The sequence below is a fragment of the Strix aluco genome, chromosome 15 (assembly GCF_031877795.1).
Source record: "Strix aluco isolate bStrAlu1 chromosome 15, bStrAlu1.hap1, whole genome shotgun sequence".
NCBI lineage: Eukaryota > Metazoa > Chordata > Aves > Strigiformes > Strigidae > Strix > Strix aluco.
The window spans coordinates 4691425-4704689 of record NC_133945.1 but is presented as its reverse complement, the minus strand read 5'-3'; the positions used below and the strand labels follow the sequence as shown (position 1 = coordinate 4704689).

Genomic DNA, 13265 nt, shown 5'->3' with positions numbered 1-13265 from the left:
AGTGCTGTCTGGCAGCCCCGCGGGCCCCCGTTTCTGGTGGCTCCTGCGGGCGGGACACTTCCCGTGGGCTCCTTCCAGCAGCCGCGGGCGAGCGGGCTGAAGCGCTGCACCGCTTTACCGGCCTCTGCCCCGGGGTCTCCCGCAGGGTACGGACACCGACTTCTCCTTCGCCCGCGGGCCGAGCCGTCCCGGGCCCCGCGGGTGCAGTTGATGCCTGCCGAGGGCTCCACTCGTGGCTGCCGCTCCCCCTGGCCCGTGTCCCACTCGGGCTCTGCCGGGCCGGTGCCAACGTCTTCCCTTTCTTTCCTAGCCCAGGTGGGGAAGACATCTCTGATCATGGCTCTGGTGGGCGAGGAGTTCCCTGAAGAGGTGAGTGTGAGGGAGGAGCCCTGGCCCTCCGGCTGGGTGCCCTGCCAGGCAGTGGCGGGACAGCTCTGTCCCGAGTGGCACCAGCCCGAGGTGGGGGTGTCTGGGAGTGCACACAGCTTCCTGGGGACTGGTGACAGCCACGGGGCTGGTTCAGGTGAGCTTAAGCCTGTGAGGACCCCACAGAGCTCTAGCTGAAACAGTGTTTTCTCCAGTTTGTGCTCTAATCCCCGACGTGGGGCCTCGTGTGTCCTGGGGAGGGGCACAGGTACCTCCCAGGGCCCTGCTTCCCGCTGCTGCGGCCAGCGTGCTGTGGCTGGGGGTCTCTGCATCCACCAGCACAGCGGGTCACGGGGCCCTGTGTGGCAGGGCTGTCTGCTCCCCAGCTGTGGCCTTGCTGTGGTGGCACTGGCACGGGGCTCTTGGAAGGGACTGAGCCACATTCCCAGCCCGTCTGCCTGTTTCTGGAGACAGGCCTGGAGCTTTGGGCTGGGCAATCTACAAGGAACAGCATCCAGCCCGCCTGCACGTGCCACCTGGAGCATCCAGCTCAGCAGCTCACCATCCCATCGCAGTTTGGACAGGGAAATGGGATCACTCTGGCCAGGCACGTTTGTCCTGTGCCGTCAGGCAGCTTCTCCCGCTGCCCGTGAGCAGATGGTGCTCTCTGCGACGTTTGTGCTGGGAAGCATCAGCTCCAGGGGCTCGGGGGAGGACTGGCTCCACGCACCTTCCTGTGCTCTCACAGCAAAGCCCAGACAATCAGCTTAGTGCTTCTCCCAGCTGCCAAGAGGTCAGGCCAGAGAGCTGGGGGAGTGCTGAGGGCTTATCTCCAGAGCTGTAGCGGGGGTGGCAGTGCTGACTTATCTGTAAGATGGTTTCCGTGGCAGGACTCAGCGCTGCCAGGAGCTGTGTCTCAAGGGAGGGCTCAGGGCTGGAAGGCGGTCAGGGGTTTCACTGTAGGGACACTGGCTGTGCAAGGGCTGGACTGTAGCGAGCTGCAGCGACAGCCCCCTGGGCCCAGAGCAATCCGTGGTCTGGAGCTCATCCCACCCTGGCAGGGAGGGCGCTGGGCAGCAGCTGCATTGGGATCTGAAGTCCCTTGTCACCCGTTCTCTCAGCTGCGTTCAGCACAGCTGGCTGGACCACAGTCTGCTGGCTTTGCAGGTGCCTCCTCGCGCGGAGGAGATCACGATCCCGGCTGATGTCACCCCTGAGAAGGTCCCCACGCACATAGTGGACTACTCAGGTAGGTCCCCGTCCCTCCTCACTCCCTGCTGGCCTCGCTTCTCCCCTCCTGCCTGGCTGAGGGGAGTGGGAAGGGATCCCCAGTGCCAAGGGCGGTCGGTGATGGCTCTCTTCCCCTTTCAGAGTCGGAGCAGACGGAGGATGAGCTGCAGGAGGAGATTGCTAAGGTGAGCAGGGCTGAATTGGGGGTGTTGCGGGGCAGGAGGCTGTGGTGCCTGTAGCTCTGCAGCCAGTGAGTGACACGTGGCTGCTCACTCTCCCCAATAACCACCAGAGATGCACGGGCAGTTGCTTATCTGTGGATTAATGCTATCGGTTTGTTTAGAGGTTTGTTTAATCCTTCTCTGTCTTGTAAGCTGTTGTACGTGGCTTGTCCTAGCCCTCCGGGAAGCCTCCAGAAGGAGAGCGGTGGGGGGCAGCTCACTGCCCACCAGGAGGTGGAGGAGGCTGCTGAGCGGATGATGTGCTCTTAGCATTAGGATGCTCCCAATGAACTCAGAAGAGGGGAGAAGCAGTTACGGAGCTTGGCCAAGACCCTCCTGCTCCCTGTATTAGGTCTCTGTGGCTGCCTCATGAAGCCATAGCCAGAGGAGTTGGTTTGGGAGCTGGAGCCCCAGGTGGGAGCACTGGACATGGAGGGATGAGGGTTCCCATGTCCCTCCGAGCAGCCATGGAGGAATAATCCAACTGACTGGCTGGGGTGGGCCCAGCTGCTCTTCTCTGCCCTGGGATTAACCTCAGCTCTGCATGGAGGAGGACCTCTTGATTATAGATAATAAAACTGTCTCTCCTTTGTGCAGCTCACATGAGCAAAGCTATTTAATCTTGCCGCCTCGGTGGCTAAGAGCCAAGGAGGTGGGCCAGTGGGTGCAGGGGTCCTGCTCCCTCCACCCAGACAGCAAGAGTATACAGAGGCTTAAAATGGCTCCAGGAAATCCTGCCTAAACCCTTGTGTGTCCTCAGGATTAGCACTAAACTCTCTCCTGAAAAGACCAGTGATCCCTCCTGTCTGCTTCAAATAAAGCATTGGTGTCAGCGCTGTCTGTGCGCGGTCGGGGAGGGGAGGGCAGCAGCCACAGCCCAGCGCGGGGCACGGGCAGAGCAATTGTGGGGGAGCAGTGAGGTATGGGAGTGGGGAACCAGGCTGTCAGACATGGAGGCAGACGTGCTGGTGGCAGCTCCTGAAGCAGAGGAGCCAGTCTTTGCCCCGAGCAGCCCGCTGTGGAGCTCGTGTTGGCGGCGGGCGAGTCGTTGCTGTTGGAGGGCTGTATACGTGTGCACGCTCACACGCGCTCAACCGCTGCTGCTGGGCTTCGGTACAAGTGCACCAGCAGCGTGTGGGGCTGGAGCTGCCTGGCCGTGGGGCTGGCCTGTTGTGAGGGCAGGGCTGTGCCTTGGGCTCAGCCAGCCTCCCTGCTGCGGCAAGTGTGCCACAGAGACCCTCACTCACCCCCCTCTGCCATTTCTTTCTTGCAGGCCAACGTGGTCTGCGTGGTGTATGATGTCACCAAGGAGGCCACGATCGAGAAGGTAACGGGTCCCCCACCAGAGCCCTGAGCAGCAGTGCCAGAGGGGAGGGGGTTCCCAGTGCTGGGTCCTTCCATGCTGCCTGGCTTTTTGGTGTGGGTGGGTACTTGGGTCCCCCAGTCCAGTGGATTTGGGGTTTGAGACCCCTGCACAGCCCAAGCTTGCTCCCATGTTGGCTTGTTGTCCTCATATGCTGGGGGGCAACAGGCTTGTCCCATCTTTCTCCTGGCATCCAGCATCCTGGGTCTGCTCTGCCTGCTGGTGCCGGGGAATGCTGGGGAGCAGATGGCCGCAGGGCCCTGCTGTCTGCCGCGGCGCCTGTGCTGGAGCTGTGCTGGAGCTGCCTCTCCCTCCCCGGGCTGTGCTGACGGGCCTTTCCCTGTGCTCACCTTTCAGATTCGCACGAAGTGGATCCCCATGGTGAACGGGGGAGTTGAAAAGGGCTCCAGGTACTGTGTGTGGCGTGGTCTGTGGATGCAGAATTGGGGGATTCTGGGGGCTGTGGGGTGCCCAGCACCCTTGCCACCTCCCGAGGTTGCTGAGATCAAACCAGCTTTGTGGCTTGTGGCCAGACCTCTTGCAGCAGAAGAACGTGGGGGCTTTTCTCCCTCGCAGATCTAGCTGAGGCAGAGGGCCACGGGAGAGGGTTCCTTCCCCCCTTGATCTCCTCTTAGCCAGGCAGGGAGAGGAGAGGGGGCTGCCGAGGGAGTATGGAAGCACAGAAGCTCCAATCTGTGTGTAGATTGCTTAGGCAGAAGGCTGCTGTGCTGGATTAAAGGCTCCTAAACATATTGTTGCTGGGTGAAAGCATAAGCGGGATCAGGCAGTCTGTTTCTCCAGATGGATGCTCCCAGCCGTGGGAGGCAGGAAAGCTGCTCTGGACCTTGTGGAGGAGGGTGGGGAGGCTCCCCGGCCTGCTGCCTGGGAGCACACGTGGCTGGGGTAGGGCTGAGACCCAAGAGAGGGGTGGCCTCACTTGTGCTCTCTGACACTCTGTCTTTCTTCTCCAGGATCCCCATTATTTTAGTGGGAAACAAGTCCGACCTGCAAGTGGGGAGCTCCATGGATGTCATCCTGCCCATCATGAACCAGTTCTCGGAGATTGAGACCTGCGTGGAGGTGAGGGAACGGGAGGGTTTGTGCAAAGCCTCCCTGAAGGGCAGGAATGCTTGTCTGGTGTCAGCCAGGGAGCCTTTGTGTTTGTGGAGGTATGCCCTGCTAATGTTGCTCTGCAGAAGTACCCCTGGCTGGGCCTTGAGGGCCTGTGCTTTAGGCTCTCTGTCCTTTGCCTTCCTTGCTGGGAGTGGGTTTCAGTGTCTGCCCACTCCAGCTCTCTAGCTGTAACTGGTGTTGGAGCTACACGTAGCCCCTGTTGGCTCTGGGGCTGTGAAATGGGTGCAACAAAGCCAGAGCACAAGCGGGAAGTTTCCCTCTTGTTTTTGTCTAATGGTGGACAGACACTGCTCTCTGCTTTGATGCACAACTTGTCTGGCTCGGGGATCTCCTGTCATCTTCCTTCTGCTTCAGCCTGTTGTCCCCACTCAGGGCTGTCTCTTCCTTTGAATCCCCAGTGCTCTGCCAAGAATCTCAAGAACATCTCTGAGCTCTTCTACTATGCCCAGAAAGCTGTGCTGCACCCCACCGCCCCCCTCTACGACCCAGAGGAGAAGCAGGTAGGAAGCGCTGCCCGCAGCCCCCGGAGGAGTCTCCTTCCCGTCACAGCGCTCTGCTCTGTTGCTGTGTTTGTGCCCCTGGGTGGGAGGGTGGAAGGTTTGGGCTGACGCAGCCAGAACAGGGGGAAAGCACCTGACTCTTGTGCTCAGCACAGCCAGAGAGATCTGCAAGGACCAGGGGCATGTTGGGGCAGAACCCTTCATGCTCTAGACCATGTGTTAGCTGTGGTGGGAAGGGTCCAGGAGAAGACCTCCCCGTGGGCTGTCCTGCTTCTGACTCCCAGCTCCAGGGTGGCTGTGGTACTGGCCTAGCTGGGACTGTGTTCCCAGCCAGTGCAGGAAAGGAATCCCTCTACACGTGGAGGTTCAGGAGGCAGGAGAAAGAGCCAGGCTGAAGGTGGTGCCCCGTTTTTGTCACCATGCTTGGTCCCTTGCAGCTGAAACCTGCGTGCGCACGAGCGCTGACCCGGATTTTCAGCCTCTCGGACCAGGATAACAACCAGATCCTTAGTGATGATGAACTCAACTACTTCCAGGTAGGGCTGGCTGCGGAGCTGAGATATTTCCCAGTCCCTTGTGGAAAGCCCCTGGAGTCCCCTTTCCTTCCAATACCAGGCAGAAAGGCTTCCTTCTCCCAACACAACCCTCCTATTTCCATTCAGTACTTCTGCTAAAGCACCATAGAGTTCATCTCTGAGCATGTGGGGATTCCATCTTCACTAAGCTTGGGCTGTGCAGTGGGAAGAGCAGAAGGCTCTGGAGATGCTGAGAGTCATACTCTATTGGGATGCTGAGGAACGGGGTTTGGTCAGGGTCTGAGGCAGTAATCCCTGAGCTGGGTGGATTTTCTCTCCTGGAAACACCGTCTCCTTCCCAGGAAAGAGGGATGCTGGCGAGACAGAGGGTTGTGCTGTCTGTGTGCTTTGCTGACGATGACCTTCTTTCTCTTGGGAGGTAGAAGTCCTGCTTTGGAAACCCACTGGCTCCCCAGGCCCTGGAGGATGTGAAGATGGTTGTGTGGAAGAACACCACAGACGGGGTGCAGGACAACGGCCTGACGTTGAATGGTAACGGCACAAGGGCTCCGTGCCCCTTCCCAGCGAGGGATGGAGGGGCCCTGTCCTTGGGCTGAGCCTCGTGGTTCTCACTCCAAACTTAATTAGTCCCTCTTGTCAAAGCAAGCCTGAGCCTGCTGTGGCTACTGGAGCTCTCTGTCCAAGAGCCTGTTTTCCCAGGGAAAAACATGGTCCCGAGGAGCGGATCCCTGAGGCTGGGTGCTTGGTTGGCCCCACTCTGTCTGAGCCACTTGTTCTCCCCTGCAGGCTTCCTCTTCCTCAACACCCTCTTCATCCAGAGGGGCCGGCACGAGACCACCTGGACCATCCTTCGCCGCTTTGGGTACGACGACGAGCTGGCGCTGACGGATGACTATCTCTACCCACAGTGCGTATCGTGCCGTGGATTGGAGCGGGCAGGGTGTGACATCCCTGTGGTGCACAACTGGGGCTCCCCAGCACCTTTGCTGGCTCCTTTCTGCACCCTGGGGTCTACTGCGTTCCTCGGCTGAGGCTGAATCCTCACCCATAGCTCATGGTCAGGTTCATGCTCCTCACCTTTGCCTGCGGGCAGGAGCTGATGTGGGGTTGGCGATGAAGACAGTGGGCCTTGTTGCTGATTGCTGCTGGCTCTGATGTAGGTGGGCAAGGAGCGGCAGGATGAAGGCCTGTCCCTGACCAGCAAGGGGTTTTTGAAGGCTGTTCTGTCTCTGCCTGAGCTGAGGCAGAACGGCTGTCGGGAGCAGCGAGCTGTCAGCATAACCCTCCCGGCTGATTCTGCAGCTGCTGCCTCTTCTCTGCTCCCTGCCACCCCGGAGGTGGTGATCTGGCAGTAATGAAAGGGTTTGGCCTGTGAGCTGCCGCATGCTCTCCCCAGACAGCGGGCTGTGAGGGGAGGCGACGGGGCCTGTGCTGGTGGAAGGCACCCTGGGGCTAGTGCTGTGCCCTGCTGAAGCCCTGGGCGTGGGGCAGAGCTGGGGCTACGTCATCTCCCTGGCTGCTCAGGCAGCGCGGGTGTGCCGAGGAGAGGCTGCTGTGCACCCCCGAGGCGGGTGTGTCAGGGAATCGCCAGGCCTGGAGACAACCACTGGCCTTGAGCAGGGAGGGAGTGGGGAGCTGGGTGCTCTGGTTGAGATCTGGCTTGGCCAAAGACCTGCTCACACGCTGCCCTTGGTTCAGGGCTTGAGGAGGCTCACTGGGGTCTCTTCCAACAGGTTCCGCCTTCCCCCTGGCTGCTCCACAGAGCTTAACCACTTGGGCTACCAGTTCCTGCAGCGGTTGTTTGAGAAGCACGACAAGGTGGGCAGCGCGTGGTGGAGCTGCCTGGGGAGGGGATGCTGTCTGCTAGGCCTGTACGCTTGGGCGTAGCTGCTCTCCTGCCCACCCCTCTGTTCCAGGGAGCAGACGTAGCACCAGGGAAGGGCTTTCCTCTGCCACAGCGCTCCCTCCGTGGCTTCTTGCCAAGGTTTTGGGAGCAGGAGGTGGTCACAGCGAGCTGTAGGAAGTCTGATGGCACGTCAAGGGCATGGGGTTTTGGTCACTATCCTTGACCAAAGAGTAGCCAGTAAAGCTTGGAGTTTCAGGGGATGGGACTGAGTTAACATCAAACTGGCGTAGCCCCTCGTAGTGCTTGGCTGCAGCACACAGGGTGGCAGGGGAAGCGGGCACAGCTGCTGGCCTGCAGCCATGGACCAAGCACGAGCATCCGCATGGCTGCCAGCCCTGTGGAGGGGGTGCCAGGCCGGAGAGAGCGAGAGAAAGCAACTGATTGTGCTGTACTCTGGCTCTGGAGAGTGGGAGAAGGGGATGTATTGGATCCGCAGGCATGCACCTGCTGGGACTAGTTACTCAGATGCTGATGTGCCCCCAGGGGTACGGCAGCTCGGTGGCCACAGGGAATTGCAGCGATTGCAGAGCAGAATCGGCCTGTCTTGTGCAGTGATGGGAGTCCCTGGGGCACAGGCTCTCTGCACGCTCACACGACTCTGGCCTTGCTTCTGGTTGGTTTCCGCCATTGAAAGTGTGCCTGGGTCATTCTGCAGCAGCGAGCAGGGTGGTTTGTGTGCCAGGGACCCTTTCTGGAGCCTGACACCACTTGGTGTGGCTGCAGAAAGCTGCTGATGTGCCCAGGGGCTGTGTCCCGCCTCGGCTGCTGACTCCTCTTTGTTTCAGCAGGACCAGGACGGAGCCCTGTCACCCACAGAGCTGCAGAACTTCTTCAGCGTCTTCCCCTGCGTGCCCTGGGGCCCCGAGCTCTACAACACGGTATGCACCACTGATAAAGGCCTGCTTTCCCTGCATGGATTCCTCTGCCAGTGGACGTAAGCTCAGTCCCTCTCCCCTGCCTTTAGCCACCTTGCCTAGCCCTTGCTGACCTTGTCGGCTTCCTGGTGCGCTCTGTCTGTACAGGCTCGTGGCTTACCTGGATGTGCGGCACTGCCTGGAGTGCCTGGGCTACCTGGGCTACCCCATCCTCTCGGAGCAAGACTCCCAGACACAAGCCCTCACGGGTACGGCCATGCCCTCCCCTCCTGTCACGGCTCAGGTCCCTCCTCTCGCTCACCCAGCCTCTCTCCTGCCAGTGACCCGGGAGAAGAGGATTGACCTGGAGAAAGGCCAGACCCAGAGAAACGTCTTCCTCTGCAAGGTGCTGGGAGCCAGGGGCGCAGGCAAGTCCGCCTTCCTGCAGGCCTTCCTCGGCAGGAGCCTCGCGGTGAGTGGCTGCTCCCCTCTCCGGCCGCGCTGCGGCAGGGTGTCCCAGCGGAGCAGGAGGCAGAGCCCTGAGGCTGTGGAGCAATCTGCTGTGTGACCTGCCCACGGCTGGGCCCAGTGTCCCGGCAAAGGGCTGCTCACCCCGCTCCGTGCCAGCGGTGCTGGCTGCTGTGGCTCTTGTGTCCTTAATTTTGCCTAAGGCAGCGCAGCCGCTCCTTCTGCTTCTCCTGAGGAGCTGGAGGGGCTGTGCCTTTCCCAGGCAGCCGTGTCTCCCCGATCTCACCAAGGTGACACTGACTTTCCCTGCGTGTTACGAACAGCCCCATGTTCGTGGCAGGCGCCAGCTGGCTTTCAAGTGGCTGTTACACCGCAGGGGCTCGGGGCAGTGTGAAATTCTCTCCCTCCCCCAAGCACTGCTCTTGCTCCCTGCTGTCTGAGATGGTCTTTTGATCGGTGGCAGGCCCAGAGGGAGAACCCAGGAGAACCATCCCTCTACACGATCAACACGGTGCAGGTCAACGGCCAGGAAAAGTACCTTATAGTAAGTCAGGGAGAGGAGGGAACCGCTGCTGTGTCGGGCTCGCAGCAGGGCTGGGCTGCGGCCATCCCGGCACCCCTGGGCTGGGCTGTGGCTGTGGTCACGCCGGCACAGCCTGTGTTGGTGTGAGAAACGACCGATCTTGAGATGGTGCCGTGCCACATGTCCTTTCCCCTCCTGCCCCAGCTGTATGAGGTCAGCACCGACACGAAGTTCGTGAAGCCGTCGGACGCAGCCTGCGATGTCGCCTGCTTCATCTATGACCTGAGCGACCCCAAATCCTTCAGCTACTGTGCCAGTATTTATAAGGTAGCTGGCAGGGGCCCTGGGGGACTTCAGCCTTTGCGTGGCAGCCCCACGTCTCCTGGGGTTTGGGGCCTTACCCCTCACTGGGACTTCTCCCTGTCTCTGCAGCAACACTACATGGACAGCCAGATCCCCTGCGTCTTCGTGGCCTCCAAGACAGACCTGCCAGAAGGGAGTCAGCAGCCCGGGCTCTCCCCCGCTGACTTCTGCTACAAGCACTGCCTCCCACCGCCCTTCCTCTTCTCCTGCCACGGCCAGGGTCCGCCCGGCACCACCGTCTACACCAAGCTGGCCACCGCTGCCACCTTCCCGTTAGTATCCTCCCGTGGAGGGGGCTCTTGGCTGGGAGCAGAGTTTGGGGAGGGGGGCTGTGTTTGAACCCTGCCTCCGCTGCGTTGCTTTTGGTTTGGTTTCTCACTAGCTCTTGCTGTCATCTGCTCATACAAATAATTGAAACAAAAGGGCCACTTCTATCCCTGCTCAGAGAGGGCAGAGGGGACTCGGCTCTCTTCTGCCTTATGCATCTCTCTGACAAATTTATTAGATAGATCCTGCCACAGGAGTTTTTATTTCTGAAGCCTAAGATAAAAAATGCTGGAGTAGCCAGCCTAGTTTGCCGAGGCCCGCAGAGAGGGGGTGGCAGCTATTTTCTCCTGATGAGGTGGATCAGACTGAAAAAGAGGTCAGTGAAGCGAGACCTCTGTTCACACAGCCTCCCTTGGGAAGGAACTGCACCCCAAAAGGGGCTGTGTAACGGGCAGCCAGGCCGGGCACGGGTGGTGAGGGGAGGTTTGGGGAGGAGGATGTGTCTGCGTGTGGCATCGCTCTGCCCGAGGGGCGGAGGGGGCTGAAAGCTGAGGGTAGGCGCAACAGCGGGGGCAGAGCCCTCCCGGGGAGAACGTGTGGGTGCGTTGGAAGACAGGATGGGATTACTAGTGAGTGGTTTTCCCTCTAGCTTCTTTTCAATAAACAACTTTATTTTTAGAGCTGACACTTTTTTTTCCCTCTGCAGTATTAAAATTTAAATATTCTTAATATATCTTAGGGTATGTGGTATAAATAAATAACGGCGTAATGGAGGGCCAGGGATTGGCTGTTCTCCCCTGATTTAGTGGAGAATGAATAATGGATACGTCTTTTCTCCTCGGAGAGGAGCACATTGATGCAGGACAGCACGTGTTTAGGAAGGGAATGTGTACGCTCGGGCAGGACTGGGCCCCTTCCCTCGCTGCGCTTAGGTCGGTGTCAGTGGCTGTGCTGGCGTCTCCGCCTGCATCCGCTTCTGGGTCTCGGTGCACTTGGAGTTGTAAAAGCAGCGTGACCTAGAAAGGCAGATACATACCTCCTTCTCGTACTAATTATTTAGGTGTGCTATTTCCAGACCATGGGAGGGTAAAGCCACATCCATCCCCCCAGCGGGGCGGGGGGCCTCTTGGTGCTGCCTTCACCTGGGGTCTATCCCCCAGCCTGGAGCTGCGCCGGGGTCACCCTCTGTCCGCCCAGGGACACCCCAACCTCCCTGCTTGGGGTGGAAGCGCTCTGGGCTGTCGGGGAGCTTGGCGTTTGGACAGCTATCTCTGTGCACCTCGCTCACTGGCCTCTTCTCTCTTTCCTTGCAGCCACTTGAACGCTGTGGAGCTGGGAGCCGCGTCCTTCTGGCTCCGGGTGGCCCTGGGGGCCGCGGTGACTGCTCTGGTAGGGTTCACGCTGTACCGCGTGCTAGCCAAGAACAAATGAGAGTCGCTCTCCACCCCGTCCTCCCCGTGACACCGGCCTCCCCGTCCCCAGTGATGCCCCGGTGAGGGGCCCTGCCTCAAGCTGGTCCCTGCTGGGAAATCCTCCTTTCCCCCCAGCCTGGATTGCAGGACCAGTGAAACCGGACTTCCCAGCACCAGCAGGATAGATCCCACGGCACCGGCCAGCCTCACCTGCCGGCCTCTGCAGCCTCCTGGCCCGCGTGGCTCCTGCCCAGCCACGCAGCCAGAGCCAGGCAGCTCTGCGTGGGGGGCTCCGCCAGCAGCTGGGGGATCACCCTCATCTTTTTATTCTGTTTGGTTTGTTTTTTTAACGTTTGTTTTTAAGCTCAAACGTGAGTGTTTCAGTATCTGTTGGGCTGGGTACATCCCTTCCCCAGAGGGTTGTGCTGCCTTCAATTTGGGGGGGACAACACTCCTGGAGCCCCTGGGGCCCCCAGCAGCAGCAGCAGAGCTGTCAAGTGGGCTCTTGGCTTCAGCCCCCTGGGGCACACCTCCACCCCCGACCCTGTTTTCCTCTGCCAGCGGGAATAGAAGTCGTGGAGGGCCAGGCGCTTACACCCCGCAAGCCCCTGTGTTCTGGGGGCACTCCTGGCCCCTCCTGCTGGAATGCTGTGGCTGCATCTCCCAGGCTTGGGCTGCAAGAGGGCAGGGAGCGATACCCAGGACTTGTCCTACGCTCCTCTCTCGTTTCTGCTCAGAAATACTTGGAGTCCTGCAGCGTTCCAGCCTCTCGGCCCATCTGCCCTTCTCCCCTGCCCAGCTGCGTGGCCTGTCCCCTCCCCAGCCCTGCCCTGGCCACCAGTATTCATGGCCACCAGTATTCGCAGGGCCCCAGGAGCCCTGGTACGCTGGAGAGGGCTGCGAGGGGGTCGGGTGCCCACTGCGCTCCCCAGGGCAGGCTGCAGTCCTCTCCTGGCAGTGCCATCACTGAGCTGGTGCCACACTGTGCCACACGCTGGCACACGGCCCGGTCCTGCTGTCCCCTCCACGGAGCCCTGGCCACGCTGAGGCTGGCCCAGCCTGCGGGGCTCTGGGCGTTGCATCTCCTGCTACGACTGGAAGCTCTTTCCTCACCTGCCCCCTGCCCACACCCAAGCCGGTGTTTGCTGCTGGGCAGCTGCTGTGACTTCAGCAGAGATCTGGGGCCAGAGTCCCACAGCGTCCCTGTCTCCCGAGTCCCAAAGAGCGAGGCCAGCCTGTGCTGGCCCCCGCGCTCGGCTCCCACCCCTCCCTGGGCTCCCACCCTTCCAGTGACACCAGCTCTTCAGCTTTTTGAGCACACTCAGGGTAGGTTTCTTTGCAGGCAGCTGGTGGGGCAGCACTGAGGTAACAGCTGGAGCTGCTTTTCTGTATGTTTTGTCTATTTAAACTTTTTATCGTGGCCTGGAGCCAGTGAGGGGTTGGGAAGTCGCTGGGCGGCAGCCAGCATCTCTTAGGGGGGCAGTCCCAGGGTGGTGCCCCCATCCCGCCAGTGCCCAGTCCTCGGTGCCAGCCGGACGGAGGGTCCCTGCCTGTGCCAGAGCCGCTCTGCCAGGGCACCTACTGCCACCCTGCTCACTGCTGGCCGTGCTTTGTGGCACTGCCAGGGCCCCATCCCTGGTGTTTCCGTATCCCTTCTCTGTGCCCGAGCCCACCGTGCATGGCTCTGCTAGCCAGGCCCGTGTCCGGTGGTGTGACCCCACTCCCGGCACTGGTCTGTGTCTGGCAAAGCCATACCTTTTTAGGAGGTTTGTTCTCTACATCAAAATAAATTTTTACACACCTTCTGCTTGCACACCATGTCCTGCGTCTCCTGGGGAGCAGGACCCACGTCTCTGCTGGGGCTTTGCAAAGCCTGGCGCCTCCCTTGGCTGCGGTGTGAGCGAGGAGACCCCAAGGGCCTGGGCTGCCTGCCCCTTTTGGGGATGGTTACAGGGATTTAGGGGGACAGGGCTTGGGGGTCCTTGGTGCTTGGGGACACAGATGCCTCTGCAACAAGTGCCAGCCAGCGGGGAGAGATGGGGAAGGAGGTGGTGGGTCTCCGTGTCACTCTGGTAGGGTCTCGTGGGTGGTGGGAGCAGCCCTGTACCCCCTGTTCCCGCCG

General features: G+C 60.5%; 1 protein-coding gene across 2 annotated transcripts in view; it reads left to right on the top strand.

Annotated features, from left to right (window-relative positions):
• Positions 1–12956, top strand: part of LOC141930496 (mitochondrial Rho GTPase 2) — a 45173-nt gene extending 32217 nt beyond the window's left edge. For both annotated transcript variants that reach the window (XM_074841422.1, XM_074841421.1), the window contains 18 exons: positions 311–369; positions 1534–1615; positions 1738–1781; positions 3091–3144; positions 3538–3590; positions 4152–4260; positions 4713–4814; positions 5252–5350; positions 5773–5881; positions 6137–6257; positions 7084–7168; positions 8045–8190; positions 8279–8379; positions 8452–8582; positions 9042–9122; positions 9306–9428; positions 9534–9736; positions 11045–12956. In XM_074841422.1, coding sequence (XP_074697523.1) covers positions 311–369; positions 1534–1615; positions 1738–1781; positions 3091–3144; positions 3538–3590; positions 4152–4260; positions 4713–4814; positions 5252–5350; positions 5773–5881; positions 6137–6257; positions 7084–7168; positions 8045–8190; positions 8279–8379; positions 8452–8582; positions 9042–9122; positions 9306–9428; positions 9534–9736; positions 11045–11162 — 1820 coding nt within the window. In that variant the 3' untranslated portion in view covers positions 11163–12956. The remainder of the gene's footprint in view (positions 1–310; positions 370–1533; positions 1616–1737; positions 1782–3090; positions 3145–3537; positions 3591–4151; positions 4261–4712; positions 4815–5251; positions 5351–5772; positions 5882–6136; positions 6258–7083; positions 7169–8044; positions 8191–8278; positions 8380–8451; positions 8583–9041; positions 9123–9305; positions 9429–9533; positions 9737–11044) is intronic.
• The last annotated feature ends 309 nt before the right edge of the window (positions 12957–13265 follow it).